Below are 25370 nucleotides of genomic sequence, written 5' to 3'. Positions count from 1 at the left end.
TGAAAAAAGTCTTAAAAACTGTAAAAATAAAAATTTTCATTCAAATTAGGAAGTCTGAAAAAGATTTTTTGTTCAAATTGAATCCTTTAAAGCAAAATTGAATCGTTTATTACAACTCTTAATTCCCTTGGAGTTTGTCGTTTTTTCAAGAATATAAATAGGGTGGAGTTCCTTTGTTGTGGTTTTGTCAGAATTAGAGCTCAAAACTCGATAAAGTAAATTTTTAGTCGGATAATTGAGATAGAATCTAGTCGGATAATTGAGATAGAATCTAGTCGGATAATTGAGATAGAATCTAGTCGGATAATCGAGATAAAATCTAGTCGGATAATTGAGATAGAATCTAGTCGGATAATCGAGATAAAATCTAGTCGGATAATTGAGATAGAATCTAGTCGGATAATTGAGATAGAATCTAGTCGGATATTCGAAATAGAGTCTAGCCGGATAATCGAGATAGAACCTAGTCGGATAATTGAGATAGAATCTAGTCGGATAATCGAGATAAAATCTAGTCGGATAATCGAGATAAAATCTAGTCGGATAATCGAAATAACCTCTAGTCGGATAATCGAGTCAAACTAGAAATTAATCAAATTTATTTATTTTTCATAATTTTTTCCATTTTCTTTTCAAAATTTTCCTCAAACTTTATCTCCCCGCTTCCATCATCCTCCACAAGTCAGCAAAAGTTTTACCTTCCATTTCATATTCTTTTCCCCTCGACTTTATTCCTATTTTTATGATTTATGTTTACAATGTTGGAACTAAAAAATTCATCAACATAGGATTTAATTTGACTTGAATTTATGGCCATTGAATGTCAAAATAGCTTGTTTTTGGTCTACAAATCTGGTTTAGCAAAGCGGTCATTTATCTGGCAATAAAAGTTAAAAAATAGACTCAAAAATTGACATTTGATTGATTTTGTTGTGATTTTTGTGAGGAAAATAAGCAAATATTTTTTTGTGGTAAATTTTGAGTGATTTGATGAATTGTTTTTGACATGCTGAGTGACATGAATATTTTTTAAAAAGAGATTAATTTAATATTTTTGATTAAAAAGTTTTGAAAACTTTTAAGTTTATTTGTGATTTTTTTCTTTGATTGAGGTTAGGTTTTTGATTATTTTTAAAAATAATCTTCATATTTGCAAGTCTGATTTTTGGGGTCATTTCAAAGTTATCGTTTGGTTGGATCAACATAGTCAAGTCGGATAATCAAATTTCAGTCAAGTCGGATAATTGAATCACAGTCAAGTTGAATCATTGAATCCTAATCAAGTTGGATAATCGAATCCTAATCAAGTTGGATAATCGATTCAAAATCAAGTCGAATAATTAAATCCTAATCAAGTCAGATAATCGAATCTTAATCAAGTCAGATAATCGAATCATAATCAAGTCAGATAATCGAATTCCAATCAAGTCAGATAATTGAATCTTAATCAAGTCGGATAATGGAATCCTAATCAAGTCAGTTAATCGAATCCTAATCAAGTCAGATAATCGAATCACAATCAAGTCAGATAATCGAATCACAATCAAGTCTAACAATTAAAAATTCATTTCTTAATTGAGGTTATGTTTAAAATTTTCATAACTTCGATTTTTTTCCAGTTTTTCTTTTAAATTTTTAATTGTACGCAATTACTTCCATTTTTTGTTCACATCCATCTCCCATTTTTGCACCCCAACTCCCCTCAAGGCCTCTTCCATTATTCAAATTATTCCCATTATTAACTGCATCGGCAACTCTTTTTAACCGCCACTCAACTCAAATTACATAAATCTCATCACATTATTAAAAAATAAAGCAAAATTCCAATTCATAATGAAATTTATGAGCGACCCAGCTCAGCTGACGAGACTGCAGTAAATTTAAAATTAATTATGACTGGACTGCATTGCCACTAATTACAGTTAATTGATATTAAGTGAATCAATTGTTCTCGTTTTTTTGAGGTTATGTTGGCTCTTTTGTGAAGGTGTGTACAATTGCATTGGATTCGGTTTGCTTTTAATTAATTTGGGAATTTTTTGAAGAAATATTCAATCAAATTCAAATTCTAGTCGAATAATTGAGTAAAACTATAGTCGAATGATCGGGGCAAAATCTAGTCGAATAATCGAGTCAAAATATAGTCGGATAATTGAGTCAAACTCTAGTCGGATAATTAAAGTCAAAATCTAGTCGGATAATTGAGTCAAAATCTAGTCGGATAATTGAGTCAAACTCTAGTCGGGATTATATCAAGGGTAGAACTAATCCGGTCTATATCCAGTTACCAATGTCGTATCTGACTAAGCAGACCCTAATCATCAAACCCACAACTACCCCGTATACCCCCTATACCTGCCTAGTCCATCCACAACTAAAGCATAAAAATAGAAAAACAAACAAAAAAAATGATAAATTTAATTAATCAAGTAATTTCTTCCCACTTTTTTTTGTTGCTATTTTTGATACCTTTTTATTTCTCATTTAATAATTAAGAAAATTGATTGCTTATTGATTTTTTTTTGTGTTGTTGCTTACTTTTATGCTTCATTTTGTATGAAGATTTACTGAGTTTAATTGTTGGGATATTTTTTTTTTTGATGAATCATTTACGATGAGATTTAGGATTCGATTCAATTCGATGAGAACAGATGAGTCTTGGAAATTGAGATTACTTGCTTACTTCCTTGGATGGGGCGCATGGGAGGGCACATTGCGTGTAGGGAATGTCTGTAGACAGCTCTATCTTTCGATAATTTCTAGATCGAAGATTTTATTTTATGAAGTAAGGCACTGAAAAGGGGCATATTTAGGGAAAAGGTCGGTTTAGGGGTAAACACCCGTTGTAAGGATTTTGCGAAGAAAAAATGTCTCAAAATCTCAATTGTTTCTTTCAAACCATTTAAAACTCCCCATCCACTACCTTTAGATTAGGTGGGGTTTAATTCCAGGTTGCGGAACAGTCATCGAAATTCAATTTTTTTTTTATTTTGAAAATTTTTTTAATCATTTCGACTATTTTTTGATCATTTTTGTCAATTTTTTATAACTTTTAAATAAAGGTCATTTTCTCAGCCTATCCATGATACCCTACCTCACCCTACCCTGTGAGCAGGTCTATCCAAAGGTATCCCTCACCACACTTGGTATATCCTTATCTTCATTTAGGATGTCCCAATCTACACTGAAGAACTCTACCTACCCTACTTTATCTAGATAAGCTCGGTAGCTAGAGTAGGTCGGGTACACTAAGATATCAGAAGTGTAAGATTAGTGGGGAATCTAAAGGAATTCAAAGAAAACTGAGGTCAGTCACCTTAACAACCAACCCCTCCTCAAGGGTCAGACTCTCCAGTGGTACAGTACTGTGCTTACTGTACTTTCATTTAAATTCAACAAGTACAGTAAGTACAGTACTGTACTTTTGGAGTGTCTGACCCTTGCCCCTACTAACCCCATCACTTAAGTACGTCACTTAATATGCACTAACAATTCCATTTTAATAACTTACTGATAAGCCACACTTGAGACAGCACATGCCATACGGTTTATGACATTTCATCCATTTTCAGTATGCCCAACCACCCACCACTACCTTTAGTGACACGAAAATAAGAGCACAAAAAAAAGGGACAATAAATCAATAAAAAGGCACCTTACTTATCCTTTATGGATTAACATATTTATGATATACATCATATTTATGTCTATGTTTATGTATGTCATTAAAATGAATATAGTTTGAAATTTTTTATGACGTAATGATAATGTGTGAGCATATCATAATTTATGAATGATGTATGGATGGATGGAATGAGAGATATGAAGGAAGTAACAAAAAAATGAAGTTTTGTGTCTCAGAAGCGATAAAAAGGAACAAGTTTTGAATTGCTTTGTGCTTTTGGGAGTCATAGACGAATGTTGGGAATTTTGACTATTTTTTAGGAATTTAAATATGATTTTTGAGGATTTTTGGGAATTGAAGTCAAGGACGTGGTTGTGGAATTGAGAAAAATGACATAAAATTGTCCAAAAATGTTGGAATTAATTGAAAGATGTCCAAAAAATGATTGAAACTGGAGTGTCTCTCTGGGATACTTTACTCTATCCTACTATACTCGGGATACCCTACCATACTCTATCCGACTTCCCTTGTAGGTTTCAGTCTCAATCTCGGTCTCGGTCTCAATCTCGACAATTTTCTAAAACCGTTATTTTTTTGAAAATAAAATTAACGTCTAAATTCGACAGTTCCACAGTCTGCCGTAACAATTGAACAACTCCATTCTATATCTAGTGTAATTTATAACTGTTTTGTTCTGTATTGTGATGAATGTAACAAATCTGAGACTAAGAAATAAGTCGTCACATTCTAGACGGTAGTTGTGCATTTGCATGAAAGACATAAATGATGAAAGTTTCTTGACATTTAGATGCAGCACATTTATATTCGTCATTGTGTTGATAAAATAATTCAGTGGGTGTTTAAGGTTTTTAAGATGGAATGGTTTTTGATGATTTGTGAGAATAGAAAGCATGAGTCAAGGTGAATGGTGCGGAAGTCTGAGTTAAAGAGCTTAATCAAGCTCAAAATTAGAAAATGAAGTCTAAGTCGAGTGTATCAAGCCCAAGTCGAGTGTCTCAAGCCCAAGTCGAGCGTCTCAAATCCAAATCGAGCGTATCAAACCCAAGTCGAGCGTCTCAAGCCCAAGTCGAGCATATGAAGCTCAAGTCAACCGTATCAAGCTCAAATTGAGCGTATCAAACTCAAGCCGAGCGTATCAAGCTCAAATCGAGCGTATCAAGCTCAAATCGAGCGTATCAAGTCGAGTGTCTCAAGCCGAAGTCGAGCGTATCAAGACCAAGTCGAGCGTCTCAAGCCAAAGTTGAGCGTCTCAAGCCCAAGTCGAGCGTTTCAAACCCAAGTCGAGCGTATCAAGCTCAACTCGAGCGTATCAAATCTTTAAATCACACAAAAAACGTTAAATAAATGATCAAAAACCTGAAGATAAGTTCCAATTCCATATGCAAAAGCAACTTAACCATGATAAAATTAATTTAAATTCAAAAGAAAATACTCGAAATATTCACAACATAATTCAAGTACAACACATCTTCAAGAGCTCGTTATCCATCAAACCCAAGAGCACCAGACACACACATGACATCATCTGTAAGCATGAATGAATTAGAAAAAAGTGGAACAAAAAGAATGGAAATTTCAAAATGAAAATGTATAAAAAAGGAAGGGATTAAACTGGAAGCAAGCACAAGAAGAAAAAAATAGAAAGGAAAAGTTTTTTTTTTTTGCTTCACAAAAAACTTGACAAAGATTTTCATTTCTTTTCTTAAACTTGTCCCTTTTCCCTTCACTTCTCCTACCTCTACCTTTAGATAAAGATACTTGAATTTATAATGAGAAGTTACATTAGATAACAAGGCACAGACACAAAAGAGAAGGATTGAAAAATGAAAAATTTTGTTTAACAAACAAATTCAATATGATTGACGCGTGATTAATTTCATAGTTCGAGTATGTTGTTGGATACAATTTTTGATAGCTGAAAAGTTTTATGGGTAAAAAAAAGTTTAGATTCATTTGTTTTGTGATTGATTTATGTACGGTTTTGGATGATTTGAGCTTTGTTTTAGAATGTTTTGAATTTTTACGCTCAGTTTGAGCTTTTATTCAATCTTAAATTACTCAATTTAGATTTAATACACTCGATTGAAACTAATTTGCTCGACTTGAGCTTGATACGCTCGACTAGAGCTTGATACACTTGATTTGAACTTGATAGGATCAATTTGAGCTTAATACGCTCAATTAGAGTTTGATACGCTCGACTTAAACTTGATACGCTCGATTTGGGTTTGATACGCTCGACTAGAGCTTGATACACTCGATTTGAACTTGATAGGATCAATTTGAGCTTAATACGCTCAATTAGAGTTTGATACGCTCGACTTAAACTTGATACGCTCGATTTGGGTTTGATACGCTCGACTAGAGCTTGATACACTCGATTTGAACTTGATAGGATCAATTTGAGCTTAATACGCTCAATTAGAGTTTGATACGCTCGACTTAAATTTAATTTGCTCGATTTGAGCTTTATACATTCGATTTACGCTTGATACGCTCTACTTGAGCTTGATACGCTCTACTTGAGCTTGATACGCTCGATTTGAGCTTCATATGTTAGCAATTGGGATTTAATACGCTCGACTTAGGTTTGATATGCTAGAGCAAGACTTTGCATGCTTGATTTAAGATTGATACGCTCGATTTGGAGTAGAACGGCTCGACTTGGGCTTGATTCGATTGACTAATGTGCGATATAAAATTGATAAACTTAATTTAAGATTCCTAGGATCAATTTAGACATTAAAAGCTCGTTTTTAGCTTTTTTATGCTTCATTTAGTCTTAAATTGCTCGATCTGTAATTGATACGCTTTCATTTTCACAAGCAAGATTTGAGTATAACAAGCACAAATGATAATTTTAAAGCTCGATTTAAGCTTGTTACGCTCGACTTAAGCTTGTTTCGCTCGATTTCAACTTGTTATAGTCAATTTTATCTGATTACGCTCGGCTTGAATTGACACGCTCAAATATGTATTGAAACGCTCGACTTAGACTTGACACGCTCGACTTGAGACTAATTTTCTCAATTTGAGCTTCACTGATCCCTAGATTATCTTTAAAAATGTATAAGCATCTATTAAAGAATATAAACTTAAATCCTTAACTAACAGCAAGCATCTCAAGTGTCTCATGCATTAATATTTGAATATTATAAAAGCTTTGAATGTTTCGAGAAGCTTGAAGCTATATCCAAAAGAAACAGGTGTAAAAAAAACTTAAAAAAGCTTTTCTGAGGATATAAAAAATGAGAATTTTTAACTAAATCCTTCCGACAGCACAAAAATCCAAGCTAATGACCCCCAACAAATAATTCTTAATCACTCAATTAAGAATGAAAATAAACAAATTTATCTCCATTGTGAGCTTCAATAAACACAAAAACAAAAGGCACAACAACAACAATCACTTATCCTCAATAAACTTACAATTTCCCATAAAATACTACGAATTATGTCTGAAGATTGCTGCCTCAAAAAGGTTTTCATTGAATGACAATCGATACCCAAAAACTAAGAATTAGGGTTGAATGAGCTTCAAGCGACAGTATGTAATAGATAATGGAATTGAATTCATTAAAATGATACAGCATGAAGAGCTTGACATAATATATGGATTTGTGGACATTTAGACTGATTTTTAGGTTAGTTATCGGATAATCGAGATAAAATCTAGTCGGATAATAGAGATAAAATATAGTCGGATAATCGAGATAGAATCTAGTCGGATAATTGAGGTAGAATCTAGTCGGATAATTGAGATAAAATCTAGTCGGATAATCGAGATAGAATCTAGTCGGATAATTGAGATAAAATCTAGTCGGATAATCGAGATAGAATCTAGTCGGATAATTGAGGTAGAATCTAGTCGGATAATTGAGATAAAATCTAGTCGGATAATCGAGATAGAATCTAGTCGGATAATTGAGATAAAATCTAGTCGGATAATCGAGATAGAATCTAGTCGGATAATTGAGGTAGAATCTAGTCGGATAATTGAGATAAAATCTAGTCGGATAATCGAGATAGAATCTAGTCGGATAATCGAGATAGAATCTAGTCGGATAATTGAGAATGAACCTAATCGGATAATTGAGATAGAATCTAGTCGGATAATAGAATCAAACTCTAGTCGGATAATCAAAGCAAACACTAGTCGGATAATCAAAGCAAACTCTAGTCGGATAGACGAATAAAATTCTATAATCAATTAATTACCTCAAATTATAGTAAAAAACATAACCTCAAAAAATCACTCAAAAGTCCAACTTAAGTCCAAACGACAAGCTATAAAGGATGCAATGAAACTTTTACTATAGCTGACTAAATTTTTTATATCACATCCTGTGATGCTCTGTTCATAAAAAGTTCAACATGAACAATAATTTGTTTAGCTTGACAGTCATAAAGTTCCAGTACTTCCGATATATAAAAAAAAAGCTAGTTTTATTTCCGATTATTCTACTCGCATAGTTCCTGTCCTCTACCGAAAAACTGTTCATATATATAAAAAAAATTGAATTTGTATTCAATAGAAAATGCCAAAACTTTTTTTTTACTTTTTTTGGCACACGACATATTATTTATGGATGAATTCGCATGTACGAGATAGAATGAATAAAAAAAAAAAGTCTTAAGAACGGTGCCGTCTAGGTGGATGTTGAGTTGACTTTTGTTAGAGAATCGTGAATTGATTTTGATGCAGTGTTGTTCAACCTGTGTGACACGGCACACACTAACAGGATTGGCTAGAATCCTGGCCAGCATTCAAAGTTGACTCGGAATTTGAATGGAATAGTTGACTCAAGTCGACTCAACTCCATACATAATCCAAGCCGACATCGATTTCTGTTCGAGAACTGGACGTCAATCAGATCCCAAAGTGCAACAGAAAGTGGAGTTTGGACTCCAACTGTACTCACTAGTGCAGATGTGTCATGTCGTCTGTGGTTCCGATTGTGTCGTGCATGTCATAATGGTGTGACGTGGCTTTGATCGAGACTAACCCAGAGTTGCAAAACAGGCACCTGTGATAGGAAAAAACCATACAAATTCTTGATAATTTGTACGGTTTTGAAGAAAAAATCATATAAATTATAAAAAATTTGTACGGTTTTGCCTGCCACAGGCACCTGTTTTGCAACTCTGGTTGGTCTTCAATCGAATTTCAAGTTCCTACAGAAATTTGAGGTCGAAATCATATGAAGTCTTGTCAACTCTGCTCACTAATGTGAATGTGTCATGAGCTGCATGTTGTGCATGATTCCGATTGTTCTGTACATACCATCCACGGGGATTTGGTCGTGACTGGCCCTCATAGTTGTCCCACGACACTAAAAAAGGTTGGACAACACTGGATTTATAGGACAACTTTTCTTGCCAGTTTTAGCTGATTTTTTTTCATATTGAATAGTGAATTTAACATTTGAATTGTAAAATCATAAATCTGAAAATATCCTTACCTTCATCATGGGGTTATTTGTTTATTATGTAACATGAATAACTGTCTTTTTGACTTCCTACCTTCTTCGAGATCTTCTGGTTTACTGAGATCCACTTTAATGGTTAGTCAGGACCAAATCTGCACATATCATGCATATTTTGGAGTATCTAATACATTTTAGCAGTAAACTAGTGTACCGCGGAACAGAGTTTACATAACACTTCCTAACAGCCCCACCATGACCCATCTCAACCGGAAGGGTTGCAACCCTTCAACCATTCCCCCATTACTCGCTTTAAGACCGTTAATTAATAAGTGATCCACCCTCAACTTCATTAACCCAAAAAACCTAACAAATTTCTTCATTTTCTTTTCTCATTTCAGCTCTACATCCATCATTCATCATCCATAGCTTCATAGCCTTATTAATCCATGAACAATGTCGTTGAAGTCGCAAATTTTCATAAAAAATTAAAGATCGTAAAAATTTTGCTATAAAAACCATGTCAATTAATAGAAAGCAGCAACAAGTTCATGTGAATGTGATACGAGAATGGCAATGAAAATGAGACCAGAATAGGAACTAAATTTTTGATATTGGATATTAAGCGGACACGACATAACAAAAAAAATTATATTTGTATTTAAATGATGGACGGAGAGAAATCAACACAAAGTTTAGCTAATGTAAGTTTTTTTTTATTGGTATGGGGAATATTTGGGAATGATGTGACGGTTAGGAAGGACAGGAAGGACAGGCAGGACAGGAAGGACAGGAAGGACAGGAAGGACAGGAAGGACAGGAAGGACAGGAAGGACAGGAAGGACAGGAAGGACAGGAAGGACAGGAAGGACAGGAAGGATAGGAATACAGGGCGACAAGGTGGGCAGGTTGAGTCAAGTGATTTGAGTAATGCTTTCTCGATGCCTGGACTGGGAAATTCCGGAAAAGTCCCGTCTCGGACCGGTCTCGAGTCCCGAAAATCTTCCGGGACCGGGAAATCGAGAAAGCATAGTTTGAGTGGGCAGGGTGATCAGGGCAGGCAGTGTGGAAGGAGTAGAGTCTTTGGAGAGACCAGAAGTTGAAGAATTATGTCCAAATATGTGGGTGATTGGTTTGATCTCAAAACCGTGCCTATCACCATCCCTTCAAATTTAAGATACCCCTCAGGATGTAGGAGGGGAGCTGTTACCCCACTAGACATTTGAGTCGACCTATACCTTCCGTTACACCTCAAACCATGGCATTAACATCGGGTGGGCAGAGGATAAATCGGGAAAATTGTTGAAAAAATAAACATTTTAAAGCTTTGTCGGGACACAGCTGCTAAACAAAAAAGTACAGCTGCGTCCCGGCAAAAATACAGTAGATGACCGCCCTAAATTAACATATTTATTCAAAATTTTTAATTTTTCAGCTTCTTATCGAAATCAATAGTCAAGTAGCACATTTTCGTGATATGTTGATACAAGTTGGACATGATAAGCACGATTCATCGGATTTGAGGGTATCAATAAGAAAAACACGACGTTCGTGTGTTGACTTGTGTACGAGAGCTGTTGCAATTGTTTTGCCGCAGATTAATAGGTGAGTATTGAGGATGTAAAGGTTGGGGTTAAGTGATTTGGATGGGTTTGGATTGGGGAAATGGAAAGGGTTTTGGGGATGTTAAGTCATGTCGGTCAATTTTTGGTTATTTTTCGGTAATTTTTCGGTAAATTTCGGTCAATTTTCGGTCAATTTTTGGTCAATTTTCGATCAAATTTCGGTCAATTTTTGGTCAATTTTCGGTCAAATTTCGGTCAATTTTTGGTTAAATTTTGGTCAATTTTCGGTCAATTTTTGGTCAAATTTTCGGTCAATTTTTGGGGAATTCTTGGTCAATTTTTGGACGATTTTCGGTCAATTTTCGGACAATTTTTGGTCAAATTTTTAGTAAATTTTCGGTTAAATTTTGTTTAAATTTCGGCCAATTTTTGATCAATTTTTGGACAAGTTTTGGTCAAATTTCGGTCAATTTTGGATCAGTTCCGCTCTTATGGCTAACATCCACAACATCATCCCAGTATCAATACATGACCTCCCCACACCATCAAAAAAATGTCCAATTTATTAACATTATTTAAAAAGACTTTTTATGATTGACATGACATGACCAATTCCGATAAAAATCTCCCAAAAGCCCTTACCTGTCTTAAAAAATTGATGACTCTTGACTTTTTTATTGATTTACATTGCAGTGATGAAATTGCAACACCAGCCGATAATCCACATTTATTGCTACTATTTTATCTGACTCAATTATTTCTACGGGAATTGATTCGTTCCTATCATTTATTGAAGATTATACCAATGGACATGAGTGGATATTTTGGTGAGTTTTGACAAGCTTTATGCCAATTTCAATTCAAATATTTGGAATATTTTTGCAGAGAATCGCATAGGCACTCAAAATATTGGAAATGTACTCAGTCAATTACTTTTGTGTAAGCAAATCAATCCGGATTTTCATGCTGAAGAGCTGAACAGCATAACGAAAGACTCGAAAGAAATTGCAAAAATACTTGCGGATATGCAGGAATATTTGCCAAAACAGGAAGCTTATATGGGTGAGTTGGAATTACTTTAGTGATGGTTGGATTAGAGCGCATTTAGATTTTTTACTTTATTTTGAATTTTTAACGGTTTATATGAATTTGAAAATTCAATTTTTCTCTTTTTTTTAATTTTTTAAAATTTAATTTATTAGTTTGAATCCAAAATTTCAAAACTTTTTTGTTTTTGAACTTAAATTTTCAGTTTTTAAATTTAAATCTTTATTCAATTTAATTTCTTTAAAATAAATTTAAAATTTCAAAAATTTTCTAAAATAGATTTCAATTTTTAAATCTTTTTACATATTTTTAAATCAAATTTTAAATCTTTCAAATTAGATTTTAAAATTTTTTTTTTAATTTTTTAAATTTTTTAGATCAAATTTTAAGTTTTTTTAAATTATATTTTAAATTTTTTAAATTAAATTTTAAATTTTTTAAATAAAATTTTAAAGTTTTTAAATTAAATTTCAAATTTTTTAAATCAAATTTTAAATTTTTTAAATCAAAATGTAAATTTTTTAAATATTTTAAATTAAATTTTTAAAATATTTAAATCAAATTTTAAAATTTTATAATATTTAAATTTTTTAAATCAAATTTTAAAATATTTAAAATTTTTTAAATCAAATTTTAATTTTTCAAATTTCAAATTTTAAGTTTTTTAAATTTCAAATTTTAATAAATTTCACTTTAAAATTTTCAAATTTTTTTAATTTTAAAATTCAAAATTTTAATTTGTCTTTATTTAATTGCAGAACGTAACGAAGTATTAACAAAAGACAAAAATCCTGGACCATGGCCAGCAAAGAGACAACGAGTCGAGTCATTATATCGGAATATGGGCCTATTGTGCTGTGTGTCGAGACCAAATTCAAATTACCTTTAAAAATTATTTTCTGTTGCTGAATTAAAAAATTCAATAATTTTAAAGAATTTGAGGTTATAAAATTAAAATTAATTTAGCTAAAAATTGCATAAAAATCTAATTTAGAAAAAGGACCAAAAAAGCACAATTCAATTTAGAGAAAAAAAAGTGAAATTTAATTTCAAATTTAATTATTTTATATCCCAAAAAATAATGCGAAAAAGAAGGAAATATTGCCTTTAAAAAATCAATTTAAAATAATTCAATAAAAGCATAACAGCAAATAAAAAATTAAATAATGATATTAAATTAAGGTTATTAAGTAGAAAGAAAATATTCATCTTAAAAATATATATAAAAAACATTTTAAATAATAAAAAAAGTAGAAAATTCATTGCACACAAAAAAAAAGCTCACAAAATTTATTTAAACTTTCAATTTATTTTAATTTTAAATAATTTTTAAATTAAGATAAATGTCAAACACTATTGTTAAAAATGCAAATTTTTTAAATTTTTATTTCATATTAAAATTTTTAATTTCAAATTAAAAAAACAATTTTCAAAATAAATAAAATTAAAATTTCAAATTAAAAAAAATTTAAATTTTCAAATTAATTTTTTTTTCATATTTTATGATTTTTAATTTAAAAAAATTAATAAATTTAAAAATTATTAAATTTAATTTTTTTTTAAATTTTAAATCAAAAATAAAATAAAAAAGAAATTATTTTATTTTTGATCAAATTAAAGGAGATTAAACTTTTAATTTTATTTAAATTTTTTTAAAAACATTTAAAAAATTAAAAATTTTCAACATTTTACAATAGTGTTTGACTCTAGATTTATGTGTATTTATTAAACATTAATTTAAATATTGCCAATTATTGTCACAATAATATTCATCAGATATTAAATTCAATTAATAAAAAAAGAAAGTAATTTAAAAAATTGTAAATCTATATTTTTAAAAAATAAGTTCAAATTAAAAATTATTTGAAAAATTAGTATTTAAAAATATAATAATTAAATTAAATAAAATATTAGGAGTTATTTAAAATTGCAATAAAAATTTCATCTGAAAAAATTATTGAAATTTTTTTTATTTTTTTCCTTTAGCCATTAGCCTAAAATTTAAGAAAAAGCTTTAAAAGCTTCCACGTTGCTAAAGAAAACATGCAAAACATTGGAAAATATTGCAAAACATTGCAAAACATTCAAAACATTGAAAAAACGTTGAGTTCAATGTTTTTATAAAAGCTTTTAAGCTTTCATGAAGCTTTCCATTTAAATTATTAAAAACCGTTATTTTTAGTTTAAAAAAATCAACTTTTGCACTACAAAATTGATTTTTAATTTAAAAATAATTTTAAAATCTTCAAAAAAAATGGAAAATTCGGAATTTTATAAAAAAAGCTTAAAAAATCTGAAATTAATTAAAAAATCTCTTAAAAAATTAAAAAACAATTTAAATTTTATTCTACTTCATTTTTTATTGATATTAAATTTTACATACATTTTTCATGACTTAATTGACATACGAAAAAGCCTCGTTAAATTAAACTAAATTGTTCAAAAAATCTTACAAAATTTTCTTGTCAGGAACAAAACTAAACTAAATGTAAAAACTGAAATCCTAACATTTATTTTACAAATTATCATCACAAAAAGAATTTTTAAGCAATTGACTAATTTTTCACTTTTTTTTTAAATTTATTTATTGAATTTTAATTGTTTTAAGGCTCATTTTAAAGACAAAATTTATTGAGATTTCGCATCAAATAATTTAAATTTTATTTTTTTATAAGCTTTTTTTATTAATTTTGCATTTCAAATTGCTTAAAATATTGTCTAAATTTTTTAACATTTATTTAAATTAAAAGTTTTTAAATTTTAAAATAAATTAAAATTTAAAAAAAATTCTTAAAATTAAAAAAAAAATTAATATAAATATTTAAAAAAATTTTTTAAATTTTAAAAATTTTCTTAAATTTTAAAAAATTTATTAATTTTTTTAAATTTTAAAAATTTTTTAAAATTTTTTTAAATTTTTTTAAATTTCAAGAATTTTTTTTTAATTTTAAAAATTATTTGACAATTTTAATTTAATTGCAAAATTTTCAATTATTTGAAAATAAATTATATAAATTTAAATTACAAGTTTTCAAAATTATTAAATTAATTTTAAATTAAAAGCAAATTACTAAGGAAATTTTGAAGATCAAATTTTGTTCTAAAAATTAATTTTTTTAAGCCTTAAATAATTTATATTTTGCTTCTAATGTCTAATTTGTGTATTTTTTTCTGTATTCACATTCAAGTGGGGATATCTAGGGTTATAAACCCTTTTCCCAAGTGCCCTTTCAATACATGTGTCAGAGTCACATGACATTTTACTCTGTAAAAATGTTGAAATTTGCTTAATTTTACTCTAATAATTTCCTGAAGTTCTTGTTCTTCATTCTTTGCTGTTTATTTTGCAGAGCTCAAATGTTTGATTTGAATTTTATTTTTAAAAATTTCACTCAAGTGGACTTGATTCAAGTCAACTTGATCAAGTCAATTTAATTCTGGTAAAGTTAATAAGTCATTTTTAGGTTACTCAAATTAAGCTAATTCTACTTGTCTTAAGTCAAGTGATCATGACTCAAGTCAAGTTTTTAAGTCAGGTCAAATTAATAAGTCAAGCTATTAAATCAAGTCAACATGAATCAAGTCAAATAATTAAGTCAAGTCGATGTGATTTATGTCAATTATTAAGTCACGGTATTGTAATTTTAGTCAAGGTATTTAGTCATCGTGACTCAAACCTTGTGTTGAAGTCAAGTTAACATGATTCAAGTAAAGGTACTAAATCAAGTCAAGTCAATATGACTTTAGTCGAGTCATTAAGTCAAGTCAATGTGACTAAAGTCAAATGGATTTAAGTCAAGTCATCATGCCTCTAATCTAGTTAATGAGTCAAGTCAGTTGAATCAAATAATTAAGTCAAGTCAACATAACTTAAGTCAAGTTTATTTAGTCAAGTCAACATGACTCAAGTCTTGTAATTAAGTCAAGTCAATGTGATTCAAATATTGAGTCAAGTCAGCGTCACTCAAGTCAAGTAAACCAGACTCAAGTCAAGTCAACTTGATGCAAGTCAACTTTAGTGAAATTTTTCAAAACAAAATCAAAGTCTACTTCGAGCTTTTGTATTTTAGGGCTAATGGCAATTCCTAGTGACGCTCATAGCTGACATAGTCAGCTCATTTTGTATATTTTCAAGCCTATCTATGCTGTTTGACACTCAGATGTATTATTTGACTGTTTTATACTCAACTTGTGTTCAATTTAGCTCAAAAAAAAGCCCCAAAATCATATTTTTGTCCCATGATTGTTACTGTCCATACCAAAAACCCCAATACCCCCAATAGCAATCTACATCAATAAATTTTGTAATACAATTTTCCATTTTTTGTCAATTTTTAATTCCCAAATTTTCAAAAATTTTGAAATCTCTCAAAAAAAATATGAAAAAAAAAATTTTTGTCTTTCAGTTCCCTTAATCTAATAATCCAAAATGCTAAACATCCAATTTTAAGCATACTGTTGAGTAATTTTATAACTTCGATGACTTATCAATGGCACACGATTATAAATCCTCCTATGCAGGAACCAAATGACAAATGCCAAAAAGCATGCAGATCCAAGTGCCGCAAGGAATAAGACAACAATAATTAAATAATTAATTAAATCACTTTCCGATGAGAAGAAAAAGAAGAAAATTTTTGGTTCATTTTCAGTTGCTTCAACATCATCGCTACTCGTGCTGCTCGTCACCTCAGTCGTTGTCGTTGTTGTTGTTGTTGTTGTTGGATATCTTGAACATTCACACAAATCACAGTTCCTGTCCATATCACGTACAAATGAATAACGACATCCAATATCACAATCACGATGCTCATCACAAAATGTTGACTTTTCGACATCACAAACATCACAACATTCACCATCCGGTCGTATACGATGATGTACTGGACAATTTATAGGCACACATGTTGCCATATGAATACCAAATGTACCATTTTTACAAAAGAATGTCTCACATGGATCATATGGATTCTTAAGTTCACTCATGTGCCTTAAATGTATAAATTCTCGTACGTCTGTCAGAAAATGTGTACAATTAAGTGCTGGATTGCAATGTTCTGGACATATGCAGGTTATTGATGTATTTTGGTGATTTGTGAGTTTAAATGAATTTTCGATGAGATCATTTTGTGTTGAATTATGAGATATTGGAATTGATGGACATCCATTTTCGCATTTTTGTTTGTGGCAGATGGATGTGGATGTGGATGTGGCTGGGATGTGAATGTCTGGAATTAGAAAGAAAAATTTGATTTTTAGAATTTTTGAGATTTTTTTTTTGGTGATTTTTGAAGAGTTTGGGGTTTGGGAGGGTCATTCCAAAGTCGGAGGTGTCCCTAAACCTCAAACACCGAACCCTGACTAATGGATGACCCTCAATCCCTAAACCATCAATTTAAATTCATCAAAATTGGTCAAAAATTGTGAATAAAAGCATTTTCAAGGGAGATGGACTGATTAAAGACCAACCACAACCTCCCCCTTACCCCACTATTTTGAAACTAGAGTATCGGGAACGCCTGTGGCGCCCATCTTCAGAATTTTCAGCTTCACATAGCTTCTCGTGGCATCACATTCCACCCCCATTCTCTCTGATACCCCTAATTTTTCGGCTTCACATGGCTTCCGTTCTTGTATCAGCAAAGGAATTGGGTGTTTATAATATAGATTGTTCAAAATGGTAGGATCAGAGTTGGCACTACTCAGCGAGTCGGACTTCTCTGTACTCTAACTCCCATCGACTCCAAATTGTGTCAATTTCAATCGAATTGCAAACTCCGATTTCAGTTGACTTCAAATTAAGTCCTGTCAACTCTGACTTGGATATGACTACACCTCTGAATGAGAGTGATCAGTTGCGCACCCTTAGTCACAATCAGAGGGGTGTTCAGGAGGGTTTTAGGGTCCAAATCCCATCTCAATTGTCAAAAATGTTTCAATTTGCTAGGACTTTTTGTAAAAATTCCCAAACCCATCACGATCCACCCAAAATGATTCAACCAGAGTGTGGCTGTCTCAAAAAAGACCGTTAATGTTTTTCGAAGAAAAAAAATTTTTAGTTAAAATTCAAATTTTTTTTGACCGTTACTTTAATTTTTCTTTGTATCGTAAATTTGTATTTTAAAATAAGTTGAGTTCGAAATGTTCGAATTTTTCGACAATCTCTGGATTCAACCTTCCTCTTCCATATCCCTCCAAAAAACGTCTTCCTACATCCCCTTGCCCCACATCAATCCCACCCCACCCATAACTCACATTCTTTCATTTCTATTCATAGAAAGTGTTTTTCAACAAGAATAAATAGCTTAAAAGTAAGATGAGATCATAAAAATAAAAAAGTTTTGTTATCTTTATCTGTGGCATCTCTGGAATGTTGTTTGTAAGCAACCAAAATGTCATCAAATGTGATAAATGTAAGCAAAGATAAAGTAAAGATAAGAGTGAAATGTGAGAAAAGTTCATCAAATGAAATTGTTATAAAAAAAAATGTTACATTTTAAATGGTTTGTTGCATTATTTGTGATATTGTGAGATGTGATGGATATAACGATTGTATGGAAAGATGCTGTCGAAAGAGATGGTAATGCACTTGGTATCGGTAATTGGGAAGCGGCTGCAAGTGATAGAGTTAGCATCAGACGCAAAAACAAATGAAGGATATGAGTCACAATTGATGACCAGCGAAGGAATTAAGTAAGAGGATGTAACGATGCATGTCTGAAACTAAGTGCCATGCTAAGTGCTAAACTAAGTGCTAGAAGTGCCCTGTACCCTTTACTCAGTATCATGCATTCTTTACTCAGTAACATGAGTACCCACCCTGTCCCTAGTACCATGTACCCTATACCCCAGTACTCTGTTGGTCAAATAGCAAATGTCGACTAATTGATTCAATTGTCAGCAACAACCCGACATGCCTCATGGTATGATGCCGGCACCAAGTCAGAGACACGTCGACCTGTCGCTGGATTTTGGTTCGATCAACTGGCTTGAGCTTTTCGGATTAATTTTAGGGTGGCCAGGGGATTTTTGCAAAATATCGGGACACTTTTGAGACTTTGTCGGGACACAGCAGCAAGGCTGAAAAGTACAGCAGCGTCCCGGCAAAAATATAGCAGATGGCCGCCCTAATTAACTCTAAGTTGATAACAAGACACATTGAGGCAGAGTTGGCAGGACTTTAGGGTCCGGACTCCAAAAGTTCAAAAAGTCCGGACATCATGGACTTCTTGGGCTTCATGGAATTCATGGACTCCACTGGTGTCCTGCCAACTCTGCATTGAGATGCCTTTACATCTCCGTAAATTCTGATTTCCAACCATTTTTACAGTGAAAATTGAAACTTGCTGTATTATGCTGTTTGTGCATAACTCAGTCCTTCTCAAACTATGCATTTCAAGCCACGATTTGACCGAATGTCCAAAACTTTGTGCCACGACACTCTAATATCCCATGGATCAAGCTCAGCAGTCCCACAAAATGAACAACCCAGCACTAGAATGTCGTCATGCACAGTTTAAGATCCACTGACTTATGCTTATAGCTTGCAACTGATCAAAAATGTCAAAATTCCCTTCAAATTATGATTGATCAGTTCCACACCCATACCTATCCCACTTCTTCTTCCAAAACATAAACCCATAAGGCCACTTCCTCATTCCCAACCCACAAATTCCAACATCAGATATGAAAAACAAAATTAACCTTGAAGATGATAACCAAGGGAAATATAAACCGGAATCCATATGGATCCCCATAAACGTAATTGGATGTAATATAATGCCATATGATATGTTATTATTGCTCCATCATATAAACTTAATCGAATTATGATAGACATGTTGATAAAATTAATAAAAAAAAATATTCTTTTTATTCTTCGATAAACATATGTGCTGTTGGTCTGGGAGAATTAGATATATTAATCAGATTTTTTTGGGTATAAGAGTCGATTGGAGCTGCTAAGATATTGTGGAAGGAGTTGCTTGTTTGGTGCTGTTATGGTATCCAGACTGAGATTCTAGGCGGTCATACAAATACCGCTAAATACCGCCGATACCGCCTAGTTTCTTAGTTAGATATGGTACGGTATCCAGAATACCACAAGTCTGTTAATCGATTCCAAAGCAAGAGTCACGATGACCTGATGCCAATCAAAATCTAAATCCTACACTTAGTTAGAGTCACGTCAAACAGGAACTGGATATTTCATCAATTTACCGATTTGTGCCATTTGGATATGGTGTAACACAGTGGTGGGCAACCTGTGTACCGCGACCTACTAGTGTGTCACCAACAAAATTTGGAAACGCCATGAATCGTGTGCCATTTGCGGTTTCCATCGAGACTAACTACCTCGAGGTGTACTAAAAGAAATGAAAGCTTGTACATCGCTGTTGGAACCACATCAATGGAGGGTGTTGTGGTACACCTAGTATGGCATAGTGATTCTTCTATATGCATGGTATAAGGAACAGTATAAGGTACAGTATAATATTAGGTACACCTGCACCTTACCACACCATTACTGTAGAAATCAACCTCAACAGTGCTTTTTATTGTACAATTTTGACAGACTTACTAAGATCTAAGCTTACTAACAGAATGACGTTCTCACAGGCCGGTATCAATAAATCACAAAACCAGCAATTTATAAACCAAAATCTAAGATTCAGAAGTCATGATCATTAATTTACTCAAAAATACAGATCTTATTACATGATGCACAGCAGGAAGCTATGAAAGATGATACATTGTACAATATAAAATCAATGATGAGCCATTAAGACCTAAATAGATGATTACTGATCAGATTATATGCATAGTTACACGTGTCTCTAAACGGCTACTCTTCCAATTCTACAACTATGTATGTCGCAATTCTATGACATAACTTGATATCAGAATGTGAGTAAACAGACAAACAAACAAATCGATCTAACTGTGTCTAAATTTTTTTATGATAACAAGCCCGAGCAGGACAAGGGAGTCGATATTCTAGTTGAGATTGAGACCCAGATCGAGTGACTCAATCGAAAGGTTGAATCGGTTTTTTTGCAAACTTCCAGGTCTGCATGCATCCAAACTAAGGGTCAACTAAGACCGAAGACTGAAAACCGAAGACCGAAGAAGACCGAAGAAGACCGAAGATGACCGAAGACCGAAGACGACCGAAGACGACCGAAGACGACCGAAGAGACCGAAGAGACCGAATAGACCGAAGAAGACCGAAGAGACCGAAGTAGACGGAAGAAGACCGAAGAGACCGAATAAGACCGAAGACCGAAGACCAAAAACCGAAGAAGACCGAAGAAGACCGAAGAGACCCAAGAAGACCGAAGAGACCGAAGACCGATGACCGATGACCGAAGACCGAAGACCGAAGACGACCGAAGACGACCGAAGAAGACCGAAGGAGACCGAATAAGACCGAAGACCGAAGACCAAAAACCGAAGACCAAGAAACTAAACAGTGCAGTTCGGGACTATTTTGCAATACTTTTTTTTTCTACACAATTGAGCCCAACCAAAAGAAAAATAAGCCAAAAAGATAAGAAACATAAAAAAAATTCTTGTCATCAATTTCACAAGACGTCAACATGGGTATCATTGTCAACATGATACCCAAAAAGGAAACAAATTTCTTCGGTAGTTTGCAAGCAATCAAAACACAGCTGATGAAGAGCCACAGAAAAAAAAACGGTGATTTTTTATGAAAGAATTTTGTTTGTTTGTTCGGACTGATAAGTTTGATAAGCAAAGCAAAAAGAAGCAAATAATTTGATAAAAAAAGGAACAGTAAAAAAGATTGTCAATGAAAAACAAAAGAAAGTCACACGACTTGATGAATTAGATTGTGGTTTATGAGAAGTCGTAAATTATTTGGAAATTGTGTGTAATTTATGGCATCACTTGGCATGCTGCTTTATTGATGAATGTCTCTAAATCTCTGAATGTGGTTAGGCTAATGGAGATTGCTAATAATTTTTCAATGGCTAATGATGCTATAAAAAATTTTTGCGGATGATCGTTTTGTGATTTTCTAACATTTTTATGGCTTATAGCTTCAATTGAGGCAGCTTCGGTTGCCATAAAGCTCAAATTGTCGTTCTTTTGTCTTCGGTTTGTCTTCGGTTTATCATCGATCTGTTTTCGTTTTGTCTTCGGTTCATCTTCGGTTTGTCTTAAGTTTGTCTTCAGTTTGTCTTCGGTTCATCATCGGTTCATCTTCGGTTTGTCTTCGGTTCATCTTCGGTTCATCTTCGGTTTTTCTTTGGTTTGTCTTTGGTCTGTCTTTACTTTGACTTCAGTTTGTCTTCGGATTGTCTTCAGTTTGTTTTCGGTTCATCTTCGGTTTGTCTTAAGTTTGTCTTCAGTTTGTCTTCGGTTCATCTTCGGTTCATCTTCGGTTTGTCTTCGGTTTGTCTTCGGTTTGTCTTCGGATTGTCTTCGGTTTGTCTTCGGTCTGTCTTCGGTTTGTCTTCGGTCTGTCTTCGGATTCTATCTCAATCTGAGTCTCAGTCTCAACCTCTCGTATTCAGTCTCTAAATGAGACTTCAAACTAACTTAATTACAAATACTTTTAACCACAAAAAATAAATCCCGCAAATTCCACTCAACGGGACGCCAGCTCTCATTAAATTATCTCCATAGTCTATTCAATTACCTTTAATATACAACTTCATTTACTCTACATTCATTTCAAAAGTAATAAAAAGTAATATTTTAACATGATTTCAAAATTCCTTTCTAAAAAAATAATAGAAAAATATAAAAAAAAATCATAATTTTTTTCTACACATTTATCAAATCTTAATTGACATCCGAGCGATAAAGACAACAAAAAAATGATGGTTCATTACAAAATTAGACTACAGTTCATGAAGAATCATGTCAGTTTTTTTTTGCCCGTATTGTCTTCATTTTATTGGTTAATGATCTTTTCAATGCTATAAGCATGTCAATGTGTACATATATAGTGCATATCGTGACTGAAAAATGTAATGTTGTTTGATAATGAATTCAACTTTTTAGATCAGTGGTGGACAACCTGTGTGATGCGATACAATAGTAAATGTCTAGAACCGTATGTCGTGTGGGGTTTTGGTTGAGGCTGATCACCAAGATGTGAAATGAAAAATAAAAGGTTGTGCAGCACTGGATTAGTTGATGTGTTTGTGGGTGTTTTGGTCATATTAGTGGGAATAGGTGTTAATGAACAGACACAGTGAGTCATGGATAGGGGATATAGCATCAGTGCATGAGTTTCCAAGAAGGAGGGTGGCTTGAGAGGTAGCCACATCCTCTGCACCCCAACTCCTTCATGTCAATGGTGTTGTCATCTCAAAAATACGTCAGTTAATTGAAGAATTTCGGTCAAATTTTGTAGGAAGAACGACAAAGAGGAAGAAGTGGAATATGGGGTAAGTCTGAGGTCTGTCAGACACCATTAAGATCCAGAGATTTGTCTTATCCGTTCCGAATTCTTGAGATGCAGGAAGGATCCACTACCAAGACTGCCATAACTCTCTACCATCCTAACTGACTATTAGCCTATTATTATTGATAGAGATTATATAGTATTTGGCATAGGTAATAGGCAGACGGGAGCCAGCAATAGAGCCAGCATCAGGAGACGTCTTAGGAAGGTCATGGATCACAATTGATCTGTACGACCAGCAAACCGTTCCAACCCAAAGTAGAATCAATTCAAAAATGCGCCACAAAATCCCACAACCCAACATACTTCCCCAAACTCCATCAATCCTCACAAGCAGGTCAAATCTATTCACATTCCCAGTCCATAATCCAAACACGTCTCCATCTCCTCATAGATTCATTAATTTAATTTCTATGTTCATCAAACATCCCAAACAAAGACATCAGCAATCAAATTTACTAAATGGTACCAATAATATTCATCCATTTCCTTACAAAGCCAATGCTAATATACAGCTAGATAGATAATCTCTTAAGGTATAAAGACATTAAAAAAATATCTAATTCGGATATGCCGTAGAGATGAGTAATATATCCATTAGGCCACCCACATTAGGCTTAATCATCATCAGAATTTGTGGTTAATTTTTTGGTTTATTGACTATTTGGACAGAGGGTTAACTAGGGGTGGTGGGGGGTAAGGGCATTGAGATCACGGACCTTAGCTACTAAGGCTGAGGAACTAGGTATCGGCGGGGGTATTTGAGAGTATTTAGCGGTATTTATCTCAGCCTGAGCGACTACATTCATGTACGACCTGTACGGCATTGGGAGCCATTTTAAAAAAATTCAAAAAATAACGGTTGTAATTGGGAGGGAAGTGGTCATTGGAGTCACGAGTATCCCCTTCTGAGAATTGAAAATCCGTTTATTTTGTAACGGTTTTTTTATTTTTAAATTTTTTGTTTGTCTTTTTAAACCAAAATTCAAAAAATAACGGTCAGTAGGAGGGAGGGGGGTGTCCTAGTAAAATATTCAGCCTACACCCCTTCACAGCGTACACATTCCACGACGGTTGTTGATCTCTCCTTCATTCACTTTCTGTCGTGTCATTTCTCAAATTAAAAACCTTTTTTTTTTTTGCGAGATCATAAAAATTGTTGTTTACATCTCAATTTCTTTTAGCAAATCTCTCGACATTGTGACGCCTTTCGGTGCTGAAAAATTCTTACGTATAAATTCAAATTTTTTTGTATCTTTTCTTCGTCCTCTGCTGTGTTTATTTCTCTTTTTTTCTTACATTTCGAGGCCAGTTTAGTGATAAAAACAGCTGAGCGGAACGTGGGCTTACCGCATCGCAAAAATTAATGCCTTTTGCTTTTTTCTTCTTTCTCTTTTTGCACACAAAGCTGTCGATGTGTTTTGATTTTTTTTTTTGCTTTTCTTTACTTTATAAACATTATTTTCACGCTCGGGATGTTTGCGCGAGGCTGATCGTGAATGAAATGAATGAGATTTCACTTTCTTATGTTCTTTGATTTATGTGTGATTAGGTATGTGAGTATTAGTCAGCAAAATTGTTGAATAGACCGCATTTTAGCAAATCTACTTAATTAATTAATTTGAAGTATGCAAGTTGACTTGATTGAAAGTATTCAAGTTGACTTGATTGGAAGTATGCAAGTTAACTTGATTGAAAGTGTGCAAGTTGACTTGATTGAAAGTGTGCAAGTTGATTTGATTGAAAGTGTGCAAGTTGACTTGATTGAAAGTGTTCAAGTTGACTTGATTGAAAGTGTGCAAGTTGAATGATTGACCATGTTGAACATAAAGTTACTCTACTTGACTAGATTGACTTGAAAGTGACTCTACTTGACTAGATTGACTTGAAAGTTACTCTACTTGACTAGATTGTCTTGAAAGTGAGTCTACTTGACTAGATTGACTTGAAAGTTACTCTACTTGACTAGATGAACTTGAAAGTTACTCTACTTGACTAGATTGACTTGAAAGTTACTCTACTTGACTAGATGAACTTGAAAGTTACTTTACTTGACTAAATGAACTTGAAAGTTACTCTACTTGACTAGATTGACTTGAAAGTTACTCTACTTGACTAGATTGTCTTGAAAGTGAGTCTACTTGACTAGATTGACTTGAAAGTTACTCTACTTGACTAAATTGACTTGAAAGTAACTATACTTGACTAGATTGATCATTTTTGACTAAATAAAATCGAAATAAATT

At 32.8% G+C, this 25370-nt stretch overlaps 3 protein-coding genes across 10 annotated transcripts in view; 1 reads left to right on the top strand and 2 right to left on the bottom strand.

The window, feature by feature from the left end:
• dcma (decima) overlaps nt 1-12709 on the top strand; it is a 28726-nt gene extending 16017 nt beyond the window's left edge. The window contains exons 2-6 of the mRNA XM_070649108.1: nt 9474-9776; nt 10508-10677; nt 11331-11464; nt 11523-11699; nt 12443-12709. Coding sequence (XP_070505209.1) covers nt 9738-9776; nt 10508-10677; nt 11331-11464; nt 11523-11699; nt 12443-12573 — 651 coding nt within the window. The 5' untranslated portion in view covers nt 9474-9737 and the 3' untranslated portion in view covers nt 12574-12709. The remainder of the gene's footprint in view (nt 1-9473; nt 9777-10507; nt 10678-11330; nt 11465-11522; nt 11700-12442) is intronic.
• LOC139097290 (peroxidasin homolog) overlaps nt 1-25370 on the bottom strand; it is a 60114-nt gene that overhangs the window by 3613 nt on the left and 31131 nt on the right. The window lies entirely within an intron of this gene.
• The window catches only part of LOC139097293 (uncharacterized), a 34660-nt gene continuing 24007 nt past the window's right edge, over nt 14718-25370 (bottom strand). For all 8 annotated transcript variants that reach the window (XM_070649095.1, XM_070649099.1, XM_070649100.1 and 5 more), the window contains one exon: nt 14718-16912. In XM_070649095.1, coding sequence (XP_070505196.1) covers nt 16131-16912 — 782 coding nt within the window. In that variant the 3' untranslated portion in view covers nt 14718-16130. The remainder of the gene's footprint in view (nt 16913-25370) is intronic.

Source organism: Chironomus tepperi, unplaced genomic scaffold (assembly GCF_022539635.2).
Source record: "Chironomus tepperi strain 1889 unplaced genomic scaffold, CSIRO-AGI_Ctep_v1 contig_419, whole genome shotgun sequence".
Taxonomy (NCBI): Eukaryota; Metazoa; Arthropoda; class Insecta; order Diptera; family Chironomidae; genus Chironomus; species Chironomus tepperi.
The sequence above is the reverse complement of the archived record's forward strand: the minus strand, read 5'-3'. Positions and strand labels throughout refer to the sequence as shown.